Source organism: Canariomyces notabilis, assembly GCF_033297395.1.
Source record: "Canariomyces notabilis strain CBS 508.74 unplaced genomic scaffold N656scaffold_1, whole genome shotgun sequence".
In the NCBI taxonomy this organism is placed as follows: domain Eukaryota; kingdom Fungi; phylum Ascomycota; class Sordariomycetes; order Sordariales; family Chaetomiaceae; genus Canariomyces; species Canariomyces notabilis.
This window is the reverse complement of record NW_027041823.1, coordinates 912,195-926,248: the sequence shown is the minus strand read 5'-3', so window position 1 is coordinate 926,248 and position 14,054 is coordinate 912,195. Positions and strand designations below refer to the sequence as shown.

At 54.2% G+C, this 14,054-nt stretch overlaps 4 protein-coding genes and 1 non-coding gene across 5 annotated transcripts; 2 read left to right on the top strand and 3 right to left on the bottom strand.

Moving 5' to 3' along the window:
- Positions 1-3,660: 3,660 nt before the first annotated feature.
- Positions 3,661-3,749, bottom strand: N656DRAFT_t3. Its single transcript has one exon. It is a non-coding gene; the product is annotated as a tRNA-Ala (tRNA).
- Positions 3,750-4,012: 263 nt separating this feature from the next.
- Positions 4,013-5,502, top strand: N656DRAFT_773321 (RNA-binding domain-containing protein). Its single transcript, XM_064814037.1, has 5 exons — positions 4,013-4,124; positions 4,188-4,407; positions 4,459-4,546; positions 4,607-4,745; positions 4,823-5,502. Coding segments are annotated over exons 1-5 (933 nt in total). The 5' UTR covers positions 4,013-4,122; the 3' UTR covers positions 5,307-5,502.
- A 286-nt stretch (positions 5,503-5,788) lies between these two features.
- Positions 5,789-8,431, top strand: N656DRAFT_721645 (TPR-like protein). The gene is made up of 2 exons (XM_064812488.1): positions 5,789-6,252; positions 6,327-8,431. Exons 1-2 carry the CDS (start codon positions 6,082-6,084, stop codon positions 8,127-8,129), a joined length of 1,974 nt encoding a protein of 657 aa, XP_064674814.1. The 5' UTR covers positions 5,789-6,081; the 3' UTR covers positions 8,130-8,431.
- Position 8,432: 1 nt separating this feature from the next.
- On the bottom strand, positions 8,433-11,028 carry N656DRAFT_773318 (uncharacterized protein). Its single transcript, XM_064814036.1, has one exon. The coding sequence runs from the start codon at positions 10,945-10,947 to the stop codon at positions 8,743-8,745; it is 2,205 nt and encodes a 734-aa protein (XP_064674813.1). The 5' UTR covers positions 10,948-11,028; the 3' UTR covers positions 8,433-8,742.
- Positions 11,029-11,728: 700 nt separating this feature from the next.
- N656DRAFT_23679 (SET domain-containing protein) lies at positions 11,729-13,953 on the bottom strand. Its single transcript, XM_064808973.1, has 3 exons — positions 13,115-13,953; positions 12,808-12,997; positions 11,729-12,751 (listed from the first exon to the last, which is right to left on the bottom strand). Exons 1-3 carry the CDS (start codon positions 13,760-13,762, stop codon positions 11,856-11,858), a joined length of 1,734 nt encoding a protein of 577 aa, XP_064674812.1. The 5' UTR covers positions 13,763-13,953; the 3' UTR covers positions 11,729-11,855.
- Positions 13,954-14,054: the final 101 nt, after the last annotated feature.

The window sequence follows — 14,054 nt, the reverse complement described above, 5'->3', positions numbered from 1 at the left end:
AGAACCGACTATTAGCTTGACATCGGACAGCTATCACGGATGTGATACCTTTTTCTTCCATTCTTTATTTCTTTATCAGTTATATCTAAGCGTTACAGCAGTATATACAATAGCTTGGACGGTTGACTAGGTGATTTGGAGACAGCAGATGGTCTTCACCTAGTCCACCTATGTATTGTACGTAAGTACAGAACAGTATATGTTTCAATGATACGATAGATCCAGCATCTGGAAGTCAGATCTACCTTACTAATAACTAACTATTGATTACCGACCTACCTGTTGATAAGTGGCCATCTAACAGGTCGTTGTCTAACGATGGATAGCCTCCTGTCCCAGACGGTGAGCCCTACTGATACCGTATATTGCGACACTTGCTCAGGTATGCGTTGTGCAGATATACAATACAGTACAGTACTTGCGGGCTATCATTGTGAGGCACGTGCGACATGGTGCCTGTAGGTACTGATATTTACAGTATGAAATTGTTAATGGTTTCTTCTCCTGGTGCTGCAGATCGTGCCCCACCCGATCGAATTCTCAGGCCAACATAACGTTACACTTTGGCCGCGTTCCTATGTACTGTACATACAGCGCAGTACCTTCATCCTCCTCCATACAGGAGCTGGGACGAAACTGCAAAGCTGTCCGGTCTTCAGTCCACTTCTTGTATCGTCAGTGCTGCTGGATCTTGATCTTCGCATGCACTCTGTTTGAGACAGGCCGATAGACCATTGCAAGCCACTCGTCACAGCCTCGTCTCCAGCACAAGCGCCAACCTTTCAAGCGGGTTGTCCCACGGGAAGCGACCGCCTTTTTGATATGCCCGATGTTGCCTCGTGGCGCTGGTTAGTACGTGTATGTACAGTACACAGGGTACAGTGGCCCTGGCGGACATGCTCTGTCGCTACAGGTCTCCATCCTTTCGACATGAGCTACACATGTAGTTACATAGGTATTCGGGTTCTCTTGCTTCCTAACTTTCGGCGAAGAAGATCCTACACAGACTATGCGACGGCAAGGACACTGGCATATAAATATCAACAGTCAGTACGGTATTTCCAAGTGTGCAGTGCTGATCGGGGAGATCATGGGAGATGTTTCCGATTACCATTTGAATGCTGAAAGCCCCACTTCGACCCCGCGGGCGCTTGAAATTAACTTGCGCTGTGACGCTGTCACGTTACAGTCTAACCTTTACATAACGATTGAGTCGGGAGTAGAATTTTGACCGTTAATCTCCGAATATCGCTATGCAAAGTGCCCCACTTTATGCCTGAAGAAGGAAAATGTGGGGCACATGTACCCTTCGACCCCTAGAAACATAGGCCTACCGTTGCTCAACTAATCGTTTTTAGGGAATAGAGGTCCTAAGACTTGCCTAACTATAACGATTTGTATAGATTACTCAGCAAAATCGCTAACGTTTATCTTAAAAGCCAGGTTCTTGCAGTTTCCCATATATATATCGGTGGGCGCAAGATTCTGACCGTTACCATTCCCAGTTAGGAAACCGATCATCGTTGGATTCCGCTCACACAGCCACAATGACCATTTGAGCCACATTGTCAGGCCGTCTACAGTTGCCAGATCAATTTACGAACTGTATGCCAAGCTTTGGCGGCCTGTCTGTGGCTGGGTGAGCGGAAGCCAACGATGATCGGTTTCCCGACTGAGAATGGTAAAGCCCGAATATCGTTATGTACAAAAACGCTATGTGAAGGTTAGACTGTACTAGTAGTGGATCCATAAAGTCCAGGCTGGCAGGGTGGTATGTACCGGTATCCGTACTGTACGGAGGTACTGTACGGGACATACGGATACCGGTACGTCAGGGGTGTTCTCGATCTCAACTCTCTTTCGTTGATAAATCCTCATATTGCGGAACAGGGCCCGAGCTTACACGCCTTCCCCAGTCCTGCTTTAGGCCATGCACATGAGATCCTATTCTGACCTCTTCTTTTCCACCACGATGAGCTAGTCTGTGAGGGGCAACGCCTGCATAGTCGGATATGAAGTTGATTGTCTCCTAGCGGCGAGTCAATGTCGGGAAAACCCTCTTCAAGCCCAACCTCTCGGCGCAGAGCATCCCACTACCTAGTTAATTTACCTAGTGTTGTTCACTCGCACCGTCGCACGGACTCGGCGACAAGTCCGAGCTCGAGGGGAGCTACGATAGAATGTAGGCTGTTGACAAGAGTCACAAGACTCATAATTATCATGAAATTGAGGTGAGAGCCTAGTTATTCAAGTTTTCTTGTCTCTGTGTCTCGTAGTGTACTGTACTTACAGAACCTGATTCTAGCTTTTCTCTCAGTGACACTGCAACTCTGCAAACGTTCCCCTTGCCAACGAGAAAGACCTTCACACCCTGTTGCTTGGCGCCGGGACTGGGAGGCCGTTCGAGAACACACAACGTGCGGTTCTGAATCATTCAATCAGTCAAGTCCCCTCACTGCATGACTGTTCGAGTTCTTAGTTTACAGGGGATTTGTCTGCCTGGCGAGCGTCCAAGTCTCCGAGTCGGCTTGCATGTGCTCTTTGTCCCTCGTATCTGCGCCCTACCCCGTTCCCGGCTTGCCTGGGAGTCGGGTTCTCGACCCGAGTAAGGGATTACCTACCGTGGCTGACTCCGAGTCAGCAGATTCATTCTAACGCTGCTTGATATGCTCACTGCATCTTTTGAACACTGCCCCTTACTTAAGCCTCCAAGCTGGAACGCGAAGTCCTTTCGAGGTATAGGCACGCTTTTCATGATTTTCTTACCATACAAATACTCTTCACCCCCTTCGCCTGCCGTAAGCTGCCACTGGATGAATCCACCCAGGTACATCCGGCTCTGGTTCGGTGTACAATACCTGGTTACAATACATGATGTGTTGCACAGAGGTTCCCAAGAACCGCTCAAAGGGAGTGTCGTGTCATGGGAACTTTGAATTAGACCGGAAACATATGTGCTACGTTATCTTGCGTTGTGTGACGCGAACGACGGTTTTCTACCTGAGCTGACCGTATGCACTTTGTACTAGTAGTACAAGAGCCAGCAACGCACGCCGTACAACAGAGATCGGGAAGCACATGGCTCGAGGTGAAACGCCATGAGCCGGAAACGGAAGACGTACAGTACAATACCTACAAAGTCATTATGTATAGCTATACCTTGTAAACACGGTGTGTATTTATGTAATTAGTCCCTGGGCATGGTATAGTTGTGAGAAGTGTTACATGTCTTTTGTAAGTCAGAAGTAACTCATCAGATACTTGGACTCACATCTTCTTGTTTTTGGATAGGCAAGGGACCAGTACTAGTATGAAGTCTGACAATCGCAGAGCCAATCTGACTCCGCGAGCAAGGTACTACTTCCTAGGTATACACCAACCTTATATCAAGCTCTATCATGAGCAGCCTGGTGGGACACCCAAGGTCAAAGAGTAGCGAGTAGTTGCAGCGCAGCAAGCAACATAGGAGGGCAAAAGAACAAGATCAAAAAAACAATTGCGACAGGAGGGAATCGAACCCCCACCTCAACCTTGGAAGGGTTGAATCCTAGTTGTCCATGTTAGTAAGCCCGCTTGAGTGCTCCGAGATTGGGTACCCGGATATGGCGGTTTAGGTTGAGGGTATTCTCACCTAACCACTAGACCACTGTCGCGAGGGTTTGGACGAGCTGGGAATCGAACCCAGGACCTTTCGCATTCGCCAGTAAGTGAATGCTAAGCGAACGCTCTACCAACTGAGCCACACGCCCTAAGCATAGGGTGTACCTATGCTGATTTGTTGTCCGGCGTGGCGTTAATCGCGCATCTGAGCAAGGTGTTGCAGACTGCAGGTTCGTTGGCCTACCTTTACGGAATATCATTAGGCTCGTTGTGAGGGTTAGTTATACGACAAGGGCGGCATAAAGGGTTAGGGTCATTATCTATGAGCTTAGTGAGGTTAGACTGAATTGATAACGTGCTTGCTTCCTGGTTTCCGTTAGAAATTCTTGCTCGCGACCGTACAGACGCGACCGTACAGACGTGAACCATCGTGATTTCACAACACTGAAAGCTTTTGCAACCTCGGCAAGGGGACACTGGATATCAATTTGATCAACCAGTTTTGCCGCCCAATTCTCCAATATGTATGCGCACTGCGCCGTGCTTCCAATTTTGGCGCGTGCGCGCGAAGACTGACAAGATTGCAGGCATGCTTTTCGTCGCACCGCTCTGAGGTCCGTCCTCTCGGTCTCCAGGCCGCTCTCGGCCAAGACTCGCACCTTTCCTTTCGCCGCCGGAGTTTTCAAGAGCTTCAGTGGCTCGTTACCCAGGTTGCTGCCGACCTCACGCTTGTTTTCGCACACCGGACGCCTTGCCGACTCGCAGGCGGACAAGACTGCCTCCGCCGAGGCTGCGCAGGACGTTGTGGTATGTCTTCAGTCTGTTTCCCCAAGGATATAAAACTAAGATTGGGATCAGGAGTCTCTTGCTCAAAGCGAAGCAGATATCCAAGAGGCCGTACAAGAGGTGGCCCCTGCCGAATCCCAACAAGTTGAGAGACCGAGGCGTGAGTTTCTTTGCAAAGAATCAACGCTGCTCGAGCTATTGGCTAATCCATAACCTGTAGGACATAAAGGAAAGTATGGCGCCTTCATTCGTAACATTGTCTTCGAAGTGACGGAGGAACATCTGCAGCAAGCGTTCGAGAAGTACGGCAACGTTGTTAGCGCGTACATTGCCCGGGACCCTCGTGGTCTAAGCAAAGGGTAGGTTACGCTTCAGTTCACTCGAGTGTTACCGTCGCCGAGCGCTTCCTTGGTCGCTTACGCTGCTGCTTCTTTAGATATGGTTTCGTCGAGTTCGATTCCGAGGAGGCCCTTCAGCAAGCTTGCGACGCCGTTAACGGGTCCTTCTGGCATGGGCGTCGCATTACGTGCGTTCCGCGGCAAGAAGAGCCCGTCAAAGTGAGGACGGAGAGACAGCCCATGTCAACGCCGACGGCGCAGCTCTTCATTGGCAACATCCCCTTTGAGACGACGGATGCCGAACTGAATCGGCTTTTCAAAGACATCGCCAATTGTACTGATATACGGGTGGCGGTAGACCGCGCCACCGGTTGGCCGCGGGGCTTTGCACACGCGGACTTCACCACCGTTGAGGCAGCTCAGGAGGCGTATAAGCGGTTGCAAGGACTTGTGATCGGCAATAGGGAGCTACGAGTTGACTATGCTACGGGCTATATAAGAAGAAAGGGCCAGGGGGGGAATCAGCAGAGTGGAGGAACCGCTTTTAGGGTCATAACGGATCCGAAAGAAGGAACGGAGTGAAGCTGTGATTGGAGAGAGCCTAAGAGGGTAATAGAAGAAGGCAATGTACGATGGGAATTGTAAGATCTTGTGTGTAGAAAAGATTTCGATGACTCGGATCCGCTCCAACGAAGTTTGCCAAGGGCCGCGGCATAATTGTATACCTACCGCGTATCAAACCTCACGATATAGAGTTCAGTCCCAGTACAGTACCTATGTCGATTTTTTACAATGAGATTAAATTGCATGCTACAGTATCAGTCCATAGACTAAGGCCCTATAGGCCACGGCTAGAAACCCAAGCCCTGCGGTCCGATGAAGACCGAGAGCCGGCCACATGTCAAAGGTGGGGTCCTCTTTGTGTCGGTATTACCCAGTAGCTATCGAAACCCGCCACAACAACGACGAAAATTGGGGTAGTTAACGTTCACTGAGGTGCCTCGGCATTTCGAAAGGTTATTAGCGGCGCCACGCCACTGTATGTGTGTACATACAGAGACATGACCGAACCCAAGTCAACAGCAGCCCAACACTTCAGATACTCCCAGGGCACACCTTAATAACTCGAGCTGCTTCCTGCATCAGCGGCTGCCACAGATTATTAGCCTCATTCCTGACTGGATCCTATATCTAGTTAACGCTTTACCTTTCCTTCATCAGCCCGAATCTGGGCTTGAGAAATCTGTTGGCAGCCGGACGGTACTTAACTGCCCTGTCGCTTTGCACTGTTTGCAGACGGCCCCGCGATCAGCACAATCCGTCTCTCACAGTCCTGTGACCCCGTTGCACCGCCGTCATGTCGTTCCTCGGCGGCGCCGAATGCTCGACGGCGGGAAACCCACTGAGTCAATTCACAAAACATATCCAAGATGACAAGAGCTTGCAGCATGAGAGGCTTGTCGGCAGGGGCCCAGCGGGCTCGCTTGGCGGCTTTAGGAGTGCTGCGCAGAGCGCTCCCCAGGACGAGGTAAGTCAACCGAAAGCACAATGAGCAGTGCCAGGCAGGACGAAGCCAAGATCTAACTGTCTTTTCCTCCTTAGATGATGAACGGCTTTCTTCATCAGAGCCCCAATCTCCCCGAGATACCGCTCGAGCAGCATGGCCCTATGGGCCATGTGCACATCAATCAACCCCATGGCGTTCACCTCCGTGCCCAATCCGCATCGCCGCTATCCCCCAGCTGGGCCCCCGCCGACACCCAGGCTGCCATGGAAGCTGCTTTCAACGTGCCGCCGGGAACAGAGTTCAGCCCGGACGAGTTCGCCAAGTTTCAGCACATGAACGGTTCGGCAGCGTCAGCCTCGCGCGCCACTCCCATGCCTGGTGCCAGTAACAACATGATGGCCCAGCCACGGATGCCCATGATGATGGGAGGCATGGGTTACGGCATCATGTCCCGCCCCGCGTTCCAGCCCATGTACGGCCCACAGATGCACATGGCTTCTCAGCCGCAACCCCAGCAGGAAGTCGAGGGCAAGGGCAAGGGGAAAGTGGTGGAGCTAGACGAGCACAAATGGGAAGAGCAGTTTCAGCAGATGGAGTTGCACGATCGGCAGCTGCGTGAGTCGGGCGCTGAGAAGGATGAGGCTCTCGCCATGGAGCCAGAGCTGAATGACATGGACGAGAAGTTGCTTCATTCTGAGACAGGCTACGGCGATCTCGAGTCCATCTGGCGCGGCATCCAGGCCGAACAGGAAGCGATGAAGGAGATGGACAACATCGAGGACGACTTTGCCCGGTTCGACAGCTCCCACTTTGGCGGGGACAATCTCAACGAATGGGGGCTTAACGGACGGCTAGGAGCGGACCCTGTTGTGCAAGAGTATCTCTTCGAGGAGGAGAACGTCTACCAAGAACAACCCAATCCATTTGAGGAGGGTGTGCGCATCATGAATGACGGCGGCAACCTCTCTATGGCCGCTCTCGCCTTTGAGGCTGCCGTGCAGAAGAATCCCGACCACGTCGAAGCCTGGGTTTACCTCGGTAGCGCTCAAGCCCAAAATGAGAAGGAAGAGGCCGCCATCCGCGCCCTCGAGCATGCCCTGAAGCTCGACCCTAACAATCTAGCCGCCCTGATGGCTCTTGCCGTGTCCTATACCAACGAAGGCTACGACAGCACTGCCTACCGCACCCTCGAGCGCTGGCTGTCGGTAAAGTACCCACAGATTATCGCTCCGCAGGATCTGTCGTCGGTCGCCGACATGGGCTTTACCGACCGTGCCCAGCTTCACGAGCGCGTGACCAACCTCTTTCTCAAAGCCGCCCGGCTGGCGCCCGACGGCGACCACATGGACCCCGACGTGCAGGTCGGCTTGGGCGTCCTCTTCTACGGCGACGAGGAGTTCGACAAGGCGGTCGACTGCTTCCAGGCAGCGCTGCAGTCGTCGGAGCAGGGCACGAGCAACCAGCGAGAGCAGCTGCACCTGCTGTGGAACCGGCTGGGCGCCACCCTGGCCAACTCGGGCCGCTCCGAGGAGGCCATCGCCGCCTACGAGAAGGCCCTCGAGCTCCGCCCAAATTTTGTCCGCGCCCGCTACAACCTCGGGGTCTCGTGCATCAACATAGGCTGCCATGCCGAGGCCGCCGGCCACCTGCTCGCCGCGCTCGACATGCACAAGACGGTCGAAAAGAGCGGCCGCGAAAAGGCCCGCGAGCTGCTCGGCGGCAATCCCGATGACCCGGCCACCGACGCCCGCATCGAGGCCATGACCACCCAGAACCGGAGCACAACCCTTTACGACACGCTCCGCCGCGTGTTTACCCAGATGGGCAGGCGTGATCTGGCCGAAAAGGTGGTTGCCGGGGTGGATCCGGACATTTTTAGGGGGGAGTTTGATTTCTGACGGGAAAGGTGATGGAGAGCCATTGCCAGAGCCATCGCCGGGTCGGCAGCGGCAACTGTGGCATTTGAATGGGTCCAAGTGGACGGCGTGGGATAGGATGCGGGTGTCTTGAATCCATGCGAATGGAGCGGATGTTCTTTGGGGGATTCAAATTACAGTGCCCGCAGGTGCAATACATTGTCCGTAACGTTCGGAGAATGGGAGCGAGGCGTGCTGTCAACGCCGTCTGTATAGTAGCGCATACGGTAGAAAAAGCGAACTGATGACAGCATAGAGACAGCGAAAAGCATACAGCTGCGAGGATCATACATATCTTGTACCGCTCATCGGATGGCACGAGATCGGTTCTGGGTATCACGTATACTAGATGCCTGGCTGCTGCGCTGAATATCTACTCTCTCCTTGCCTTTCCCGCGCAAAGTTGCGTTGGGCATGGCGCGTGGCAATGCGGTACATAACGTCAGTATCTCGGTTACCGTACCCACGCTGCCCCCGCGCAAATGGAAAAAGGGGCACCTTGGCACGTGTCGTACCTCTTCGTGGCTAAACTTCCATCCCATCCGGCACCAACTTATATACACGGCAGGTCTCCGCCACCCACATCAGCGTCTCCTCATTTCACGCCGATGAACCCGATACCGCTTCGCGCTCCGCGCACCGCCCGCCGCAGCGCCTGGTCTTCCTTATCGGTCCATTGCACGCTGAGCTGATCCCACTTGGACCCGGGCGTGTTGTACTCCCTTTTGAATTGCGCCTGCATGGCCTGGAGGCGGCTCATCTCCCTGGGATCGCCGGAGCCGCTGAAGACGATGAAGGCGGTGCAGGGGGGCAGGGTGTCGTAGATACGCTTGAGGCGGTTGGTTAGGTTCGTGAGGCACGTTTCGAGCGGTGAATGCTGGTTGTCTTCTACAGATGATGTTGTGGTCGTAGTCACGGTGGCGTCAGTTGATGTAGCCGTGATGGTTGTTGTACTTGCGGTTGTCGCCGTGGTTGAAGTCTCGAGCAATGCGGGAGGTGGTCCGCCTGGCTCGTCAGGGACCAGCTTGTTGCGATTCCACCACCCCTGTAATGCCTCCAGCTCGCGCATGCGCGCCCAGACAAAGTCAACGCCACCACCAGGGACCTCGCGGCCGTCTGGGTCGCCCTTGACGGCGCGGATGATGCCGGCTTCCACGTCGGCATCTGACTTGCATGAGATGGTAACGGTGGCGGCATTGCAAGCGCTTCGCGTCGCGTCGCCCCAGTCGATGGCCGCACTGCTCTTACCTACCGGAAGGCCACCAGTAGCTTCGGGACCGGCCGTGGCGCGGTAGACGGTGCCAGCGCGGGCGAGACGTTTGAAGAGGTTCTCACCTTGCACATCGCCCGATGCCCAGGCTTTGCCCTTTTCGCACTTCTTCTTTACGAGATCGAGGCAGGTGCGAGCATCTTCAATGCTGTCGTGTCCGGATATGGCGCCGCCTGATTTCTGGATCTCGCGGCTGAGGTACTTCTGGGCGAGGTATTTGAGTGATGATTTGAGCGGCGGACCGCGCGGGTGGGGGAAGAGGATGGACGTGTCGACAATAAAAGGGTGGGCGAGGCGGAGAGCTTTAAGATCTGAGTCGAGAGAGTGGCCCACGAGAATCGTGCGGGGGTGCAAGAGGTCAAGCAACCTGGCTTGTATGTCGCTGAGGGTGGTCGTAATCGGGTCGAGCATCTCCTTGGTGATGCCCGAGAATCGTGTGACATAGTCTGTGATGGGCTTGGCTGGCTTGACAAGCTCATCGAGAACTACCTCACCGTCCCACGAAACGAGGCTTACCCTTGTGAGCGAAAACTCGCTTTCTCCTGTCATGCACATCTCGCAGTCAAGGGCAAAAACTTGGCGGCCGGCCGTGATGCTCCCCTGCTCAATCTCGGCCTCCGGGACATCGCCGTCTTCCAGGCTGTTGACCCTGGTATGCACCCATCCTTCTGCATCTTTAAATGCGTCTCTCCGGTCCCCTTCCGGAAGAAGGGCTGGGTGCATCGGGAACCCGTTTTCCATCAACTCTTCAGAAGTGGCCAGAAACTCTGTTATCCTTGTCCTTTCATCTTTCCAACCTTGAGGGTCAGACACTGGCTTCAGTCCACCTTTCTTTTCCTTAGAAATAGGTGCAGTCAGCATCGCCTGCATTGGAGAGTGCAGCTTGGCGTACTTGTCATCGCCCGGTGCTCGCACCGGCCAGAGATGCGGAAACATATCGGCGAACGGATGCAGCGGGGCGGGCAATGAGTCCTTCTTGAGCACACGAGGATAATAGTCATCGGGAGATGTTTCAATGCGCCCGATCGCTTGATCTGGCGACAGATTGTTATAGGTAGAGAAGTCAACCTTCTCCTTGAACATGGCTTCCTCTAGGCCAGGAACCATGATGGTGACAATCTTCCTGAACTCTGGACGATGCTTGACCGAGACCCACTGGGGGGCGGTGCCGTCGGCGAAGATATACAGGATCAAGTCGCGCAGGGACGAGACATTGATCTTGGACTGCAGCCTTGCCTGTGGCGAGAAGTGAATGGCAGGATACCTGCTTGAGGCAGCGCCAGGTGTTTTTTTCGCCTTTTTCACGGGTCGGCCGCGCTCAATTGTCTGCCAACCATCGTCGTCGTCATCATCAGCATCATGGGTGCTGGACCGCTTGAGACTGCCTGAGGATTCGCTGGAGGCGTGCGTCCGAGGAGAGCCAGCCTTGTCGTCACTGCCGCCTTCTGTCGTCGCGCGTTCGATTATGGTCGCCATTGCAGCCGCCAGGCCATGGTTGGCGCTGGTCTTGTTCTTTTTGTTCTTTCCCATGGCGGCAGTAAAACAATCGGGTGCTGGTCGGCAGGTCTCTTGATCGGCCGCGCCTTGCCCCGTCGTTCAATGTGACGAGAGTTTAGAACGGGGTGTGAGCGAAAAAAAACTTGCATTTAACGAGGCGAGCTCACACCCTCCAAAGTCCAGAGTCCAGACCTAGTGACCTGCCTTGTTTTGGAAGTAAACCCTAACCCTGTCCTAGCCGAACCATTTAAAGGAGTCTAAAGTCCTCCAGCAATCCCTTGCTCACACTCTTAAATACCAGTCTACTCAACTAAGTGACTAAGATAGTTATATTTTATCTTCTAACATGCTTGTATACCTAGACAATACTTTCACACTTTGTTTCTGTAACCCTTCGGCTGTTCTGGACACCAGGTGTCTGGAAATGCTCTTCAATATTGACTTGGATAACCGCGTCGCAGTTTCCTGAGGAGACATGGGGTGGTGATGGATGGTGACGAGCATCGCTGGGAAACTGACACCATGGTCAGCTTGTCGAGATGTTGCAGATGGGAATCGAAATGTTAAGCGCAGGGTTGAAAGAGCCAAGGAGGCACTCAAACCTCCGGTATTGACGTCGACTCGCATTGCTGACCCGGGCCTCGTCTCCGAAATAACCACTGTTTGGCATGTGAGCCCAGCAGTCATCCTCGGCTGTAGATGCGGGCTCAACCGGCCCGTGCTTCCATCAGAGTACAGCTACTCGCTAACGCAAGGGACAGCGCGACTCCTCAGCGCCCTTCCTATGCGCTGCAACCATCCATAGAAGACTGACATCTTCAGCATGGCGAAATCCGGAAGCGAAGGACGGATTCTGATAGATGCCGCAAAGAGCTCATCAACTAACGGTGTCCCAACTCGTCTCAGAAAACGATAACGCAGGATGATGCTGGATTGCTCCGTCATTTCTTCGTGAGGCTTTTGTTGCCCAGCATTGCCTCCAGTATCTCGGGTGCGAGGGACGCTAACTTCCTGATAGGGCTGAGCACCTCCTTCTCAAAGAAGGCGCTGGCCTCCGGGTCCTCTGGGTCCATTGCCCATGCTCGAAGCAGAGTCGACTCCTTCTCCCGTCCCTGTAGGCTCTCAACATCGTCTAGCATCGACCTTGCTTGTTGCAGTACCTCCCGGTCCTCGGATGCGCCAGTGGAACCATGATGGACGGCGAGACGCAAAAGGGCTTCGCACATGCTGACTTGGTCCGCTAATGCAAGGGTTCCCACAAGACCCTCGTGCGTGCATCTCGTGGCCAGAGAGCCGCTTGCTGTGAACTCGCCAGTCACAGCCAGCAGCTTGACGATGGACATGATACCCTTGATCCGCCAGGGCATAAAAGGTGCCACCAATTTGAACGGCTCGCACTCGGTGGCGAGGAAACACAGTAGAGGGAGAGCGTAAACCACCATCTTGTAGCTGGTTTGCCAGCGTAGAGCGACATTTAGGATTGTTGTCGGCAATGGCTCCACCGCCCACATTCCGGCCTCGACAAGCGGTTTACACAGTTCCCACCGGGCCCGCCCAACCTTTAGGTGATCCTTCTCATCGTCTCCTTCTGGCTTGGGTAAGGACTGCCATGTCTTGTAAATAGCCTCAACCTGCTGTTTGGACACCTTTGAGCGGTCGATAGGGGGGTTCCGCAGTTTCCCCAGATTTGGCTGGAGACTAAAGGAGTTGAGAGAGAGAGCTGGGGACTCCTGGCAAACCTCATAGCAATCAAGATCGTTTTTGCACCGGGCGCAATCACACTGGAAATGGTAAAGTCTGAGCGCCTCGTGACGGGCAGACCTGGGTAAGGTGTTGTCTAAAGACGAGTTAGTCCGCAAGACGTTTCCACGGCTCGCCCAAGGCATATCTTACCGATATACGAAATCGTAATCTCCTCTCCCTCTCGGATATCCCTCTCCGCCCTCAAGATAGCGGTTCTCTTGTCAAATCCGATAAACGCATTCGGCACGCAGGAGTGGTTTACCATAGCCAGTCCAGCGTCGAGATAAATGCCCGCCATACCTGTGTCCTCATCCAGCCGGTTAAATGCATTTGTTTGTATCTGTCACCCAGCCGCGTTATCAGCATGCAGACCTGCCCCTTTTCTCCGCCATAAGGCACACCCAAACCTTGAACTTCAAAGACAGACGAAGGGAAGCAACGAAAAAAAAAGGCTCACCTTGCAAAGCACCTCCCTCGCCTTCGCAAGCACCTCATCCCCTTGCAACAGGCCGGCATACACCACGGCCGCAGAAGCCTGCAGCTCAAAGTCGGCCCAAACCTCCTCCTCCTTGCGGAAAGCCTCCACGTTTCCCTCCAGCCCGGAGCCGGACTCAAACGCCTCCCTAACCTCCTTATCCCCCGCCCTGAGCCGCAGCATGACCTGTGCCACGGCCCGCACGGGCGTCGGCAGCCAGTCCTTGCCCACCGACTTGCGGACCCGCGCAAACATGGCGCACTCGGCCTTGTGCACCCCGCGCCAATGCGCTCTCTGGCAGGTCGCGTCGCAGTACACGACTGCCTTGCAACCAGTGCAGGCCTTTAGTTGTTGGGCTTGCTGCCCCTGCTGCCCCTGCTGCCCCTGTTGCTGCTGCGATGAGGAGGAGGTCGCGCTGCTGCTGCTGGCGCCCACCCGCAGGCAGTAGTTGCACGTCGTGCGCATTGTCGCGCCGTCCGGGAGCGCCAGCAACGGGGAGGAAAAGGTTGCTATGTGGCTGCCTGCGGGGAAGGGGCGGGTTGCGACAAGGGAGCGGCCCTTTTTATTTGGGGTGGTGCTGCTGCTGCGGCCATGGTCGAGGCGGATTCCAGGAGGGAGTTGGGGGCCCATGGTGTATGGGCACAGCAAGACTGGGACGGTCTGGAACTCTGGTGAAGTCAGGTTCGTTGAGGACTTGAGTCTGTATGGGTGAAGCTTGCTCGTTTCGGTGCAGTTGCGGCTGGGATGTATGAGAAGTTCGCCTTTATAAAGGAAAACGAGATCCTCGGACTCAATGAGACCTCCTCACATCGAACGTTGTGAGTGTCGTGGTGGGAATCTATTCGATAGAGCGAAGTTCGATGCCAGCTAAATACATGTAAGTATCGGCTCTAACATTCTTGCGAAATAACGATATCTCCCA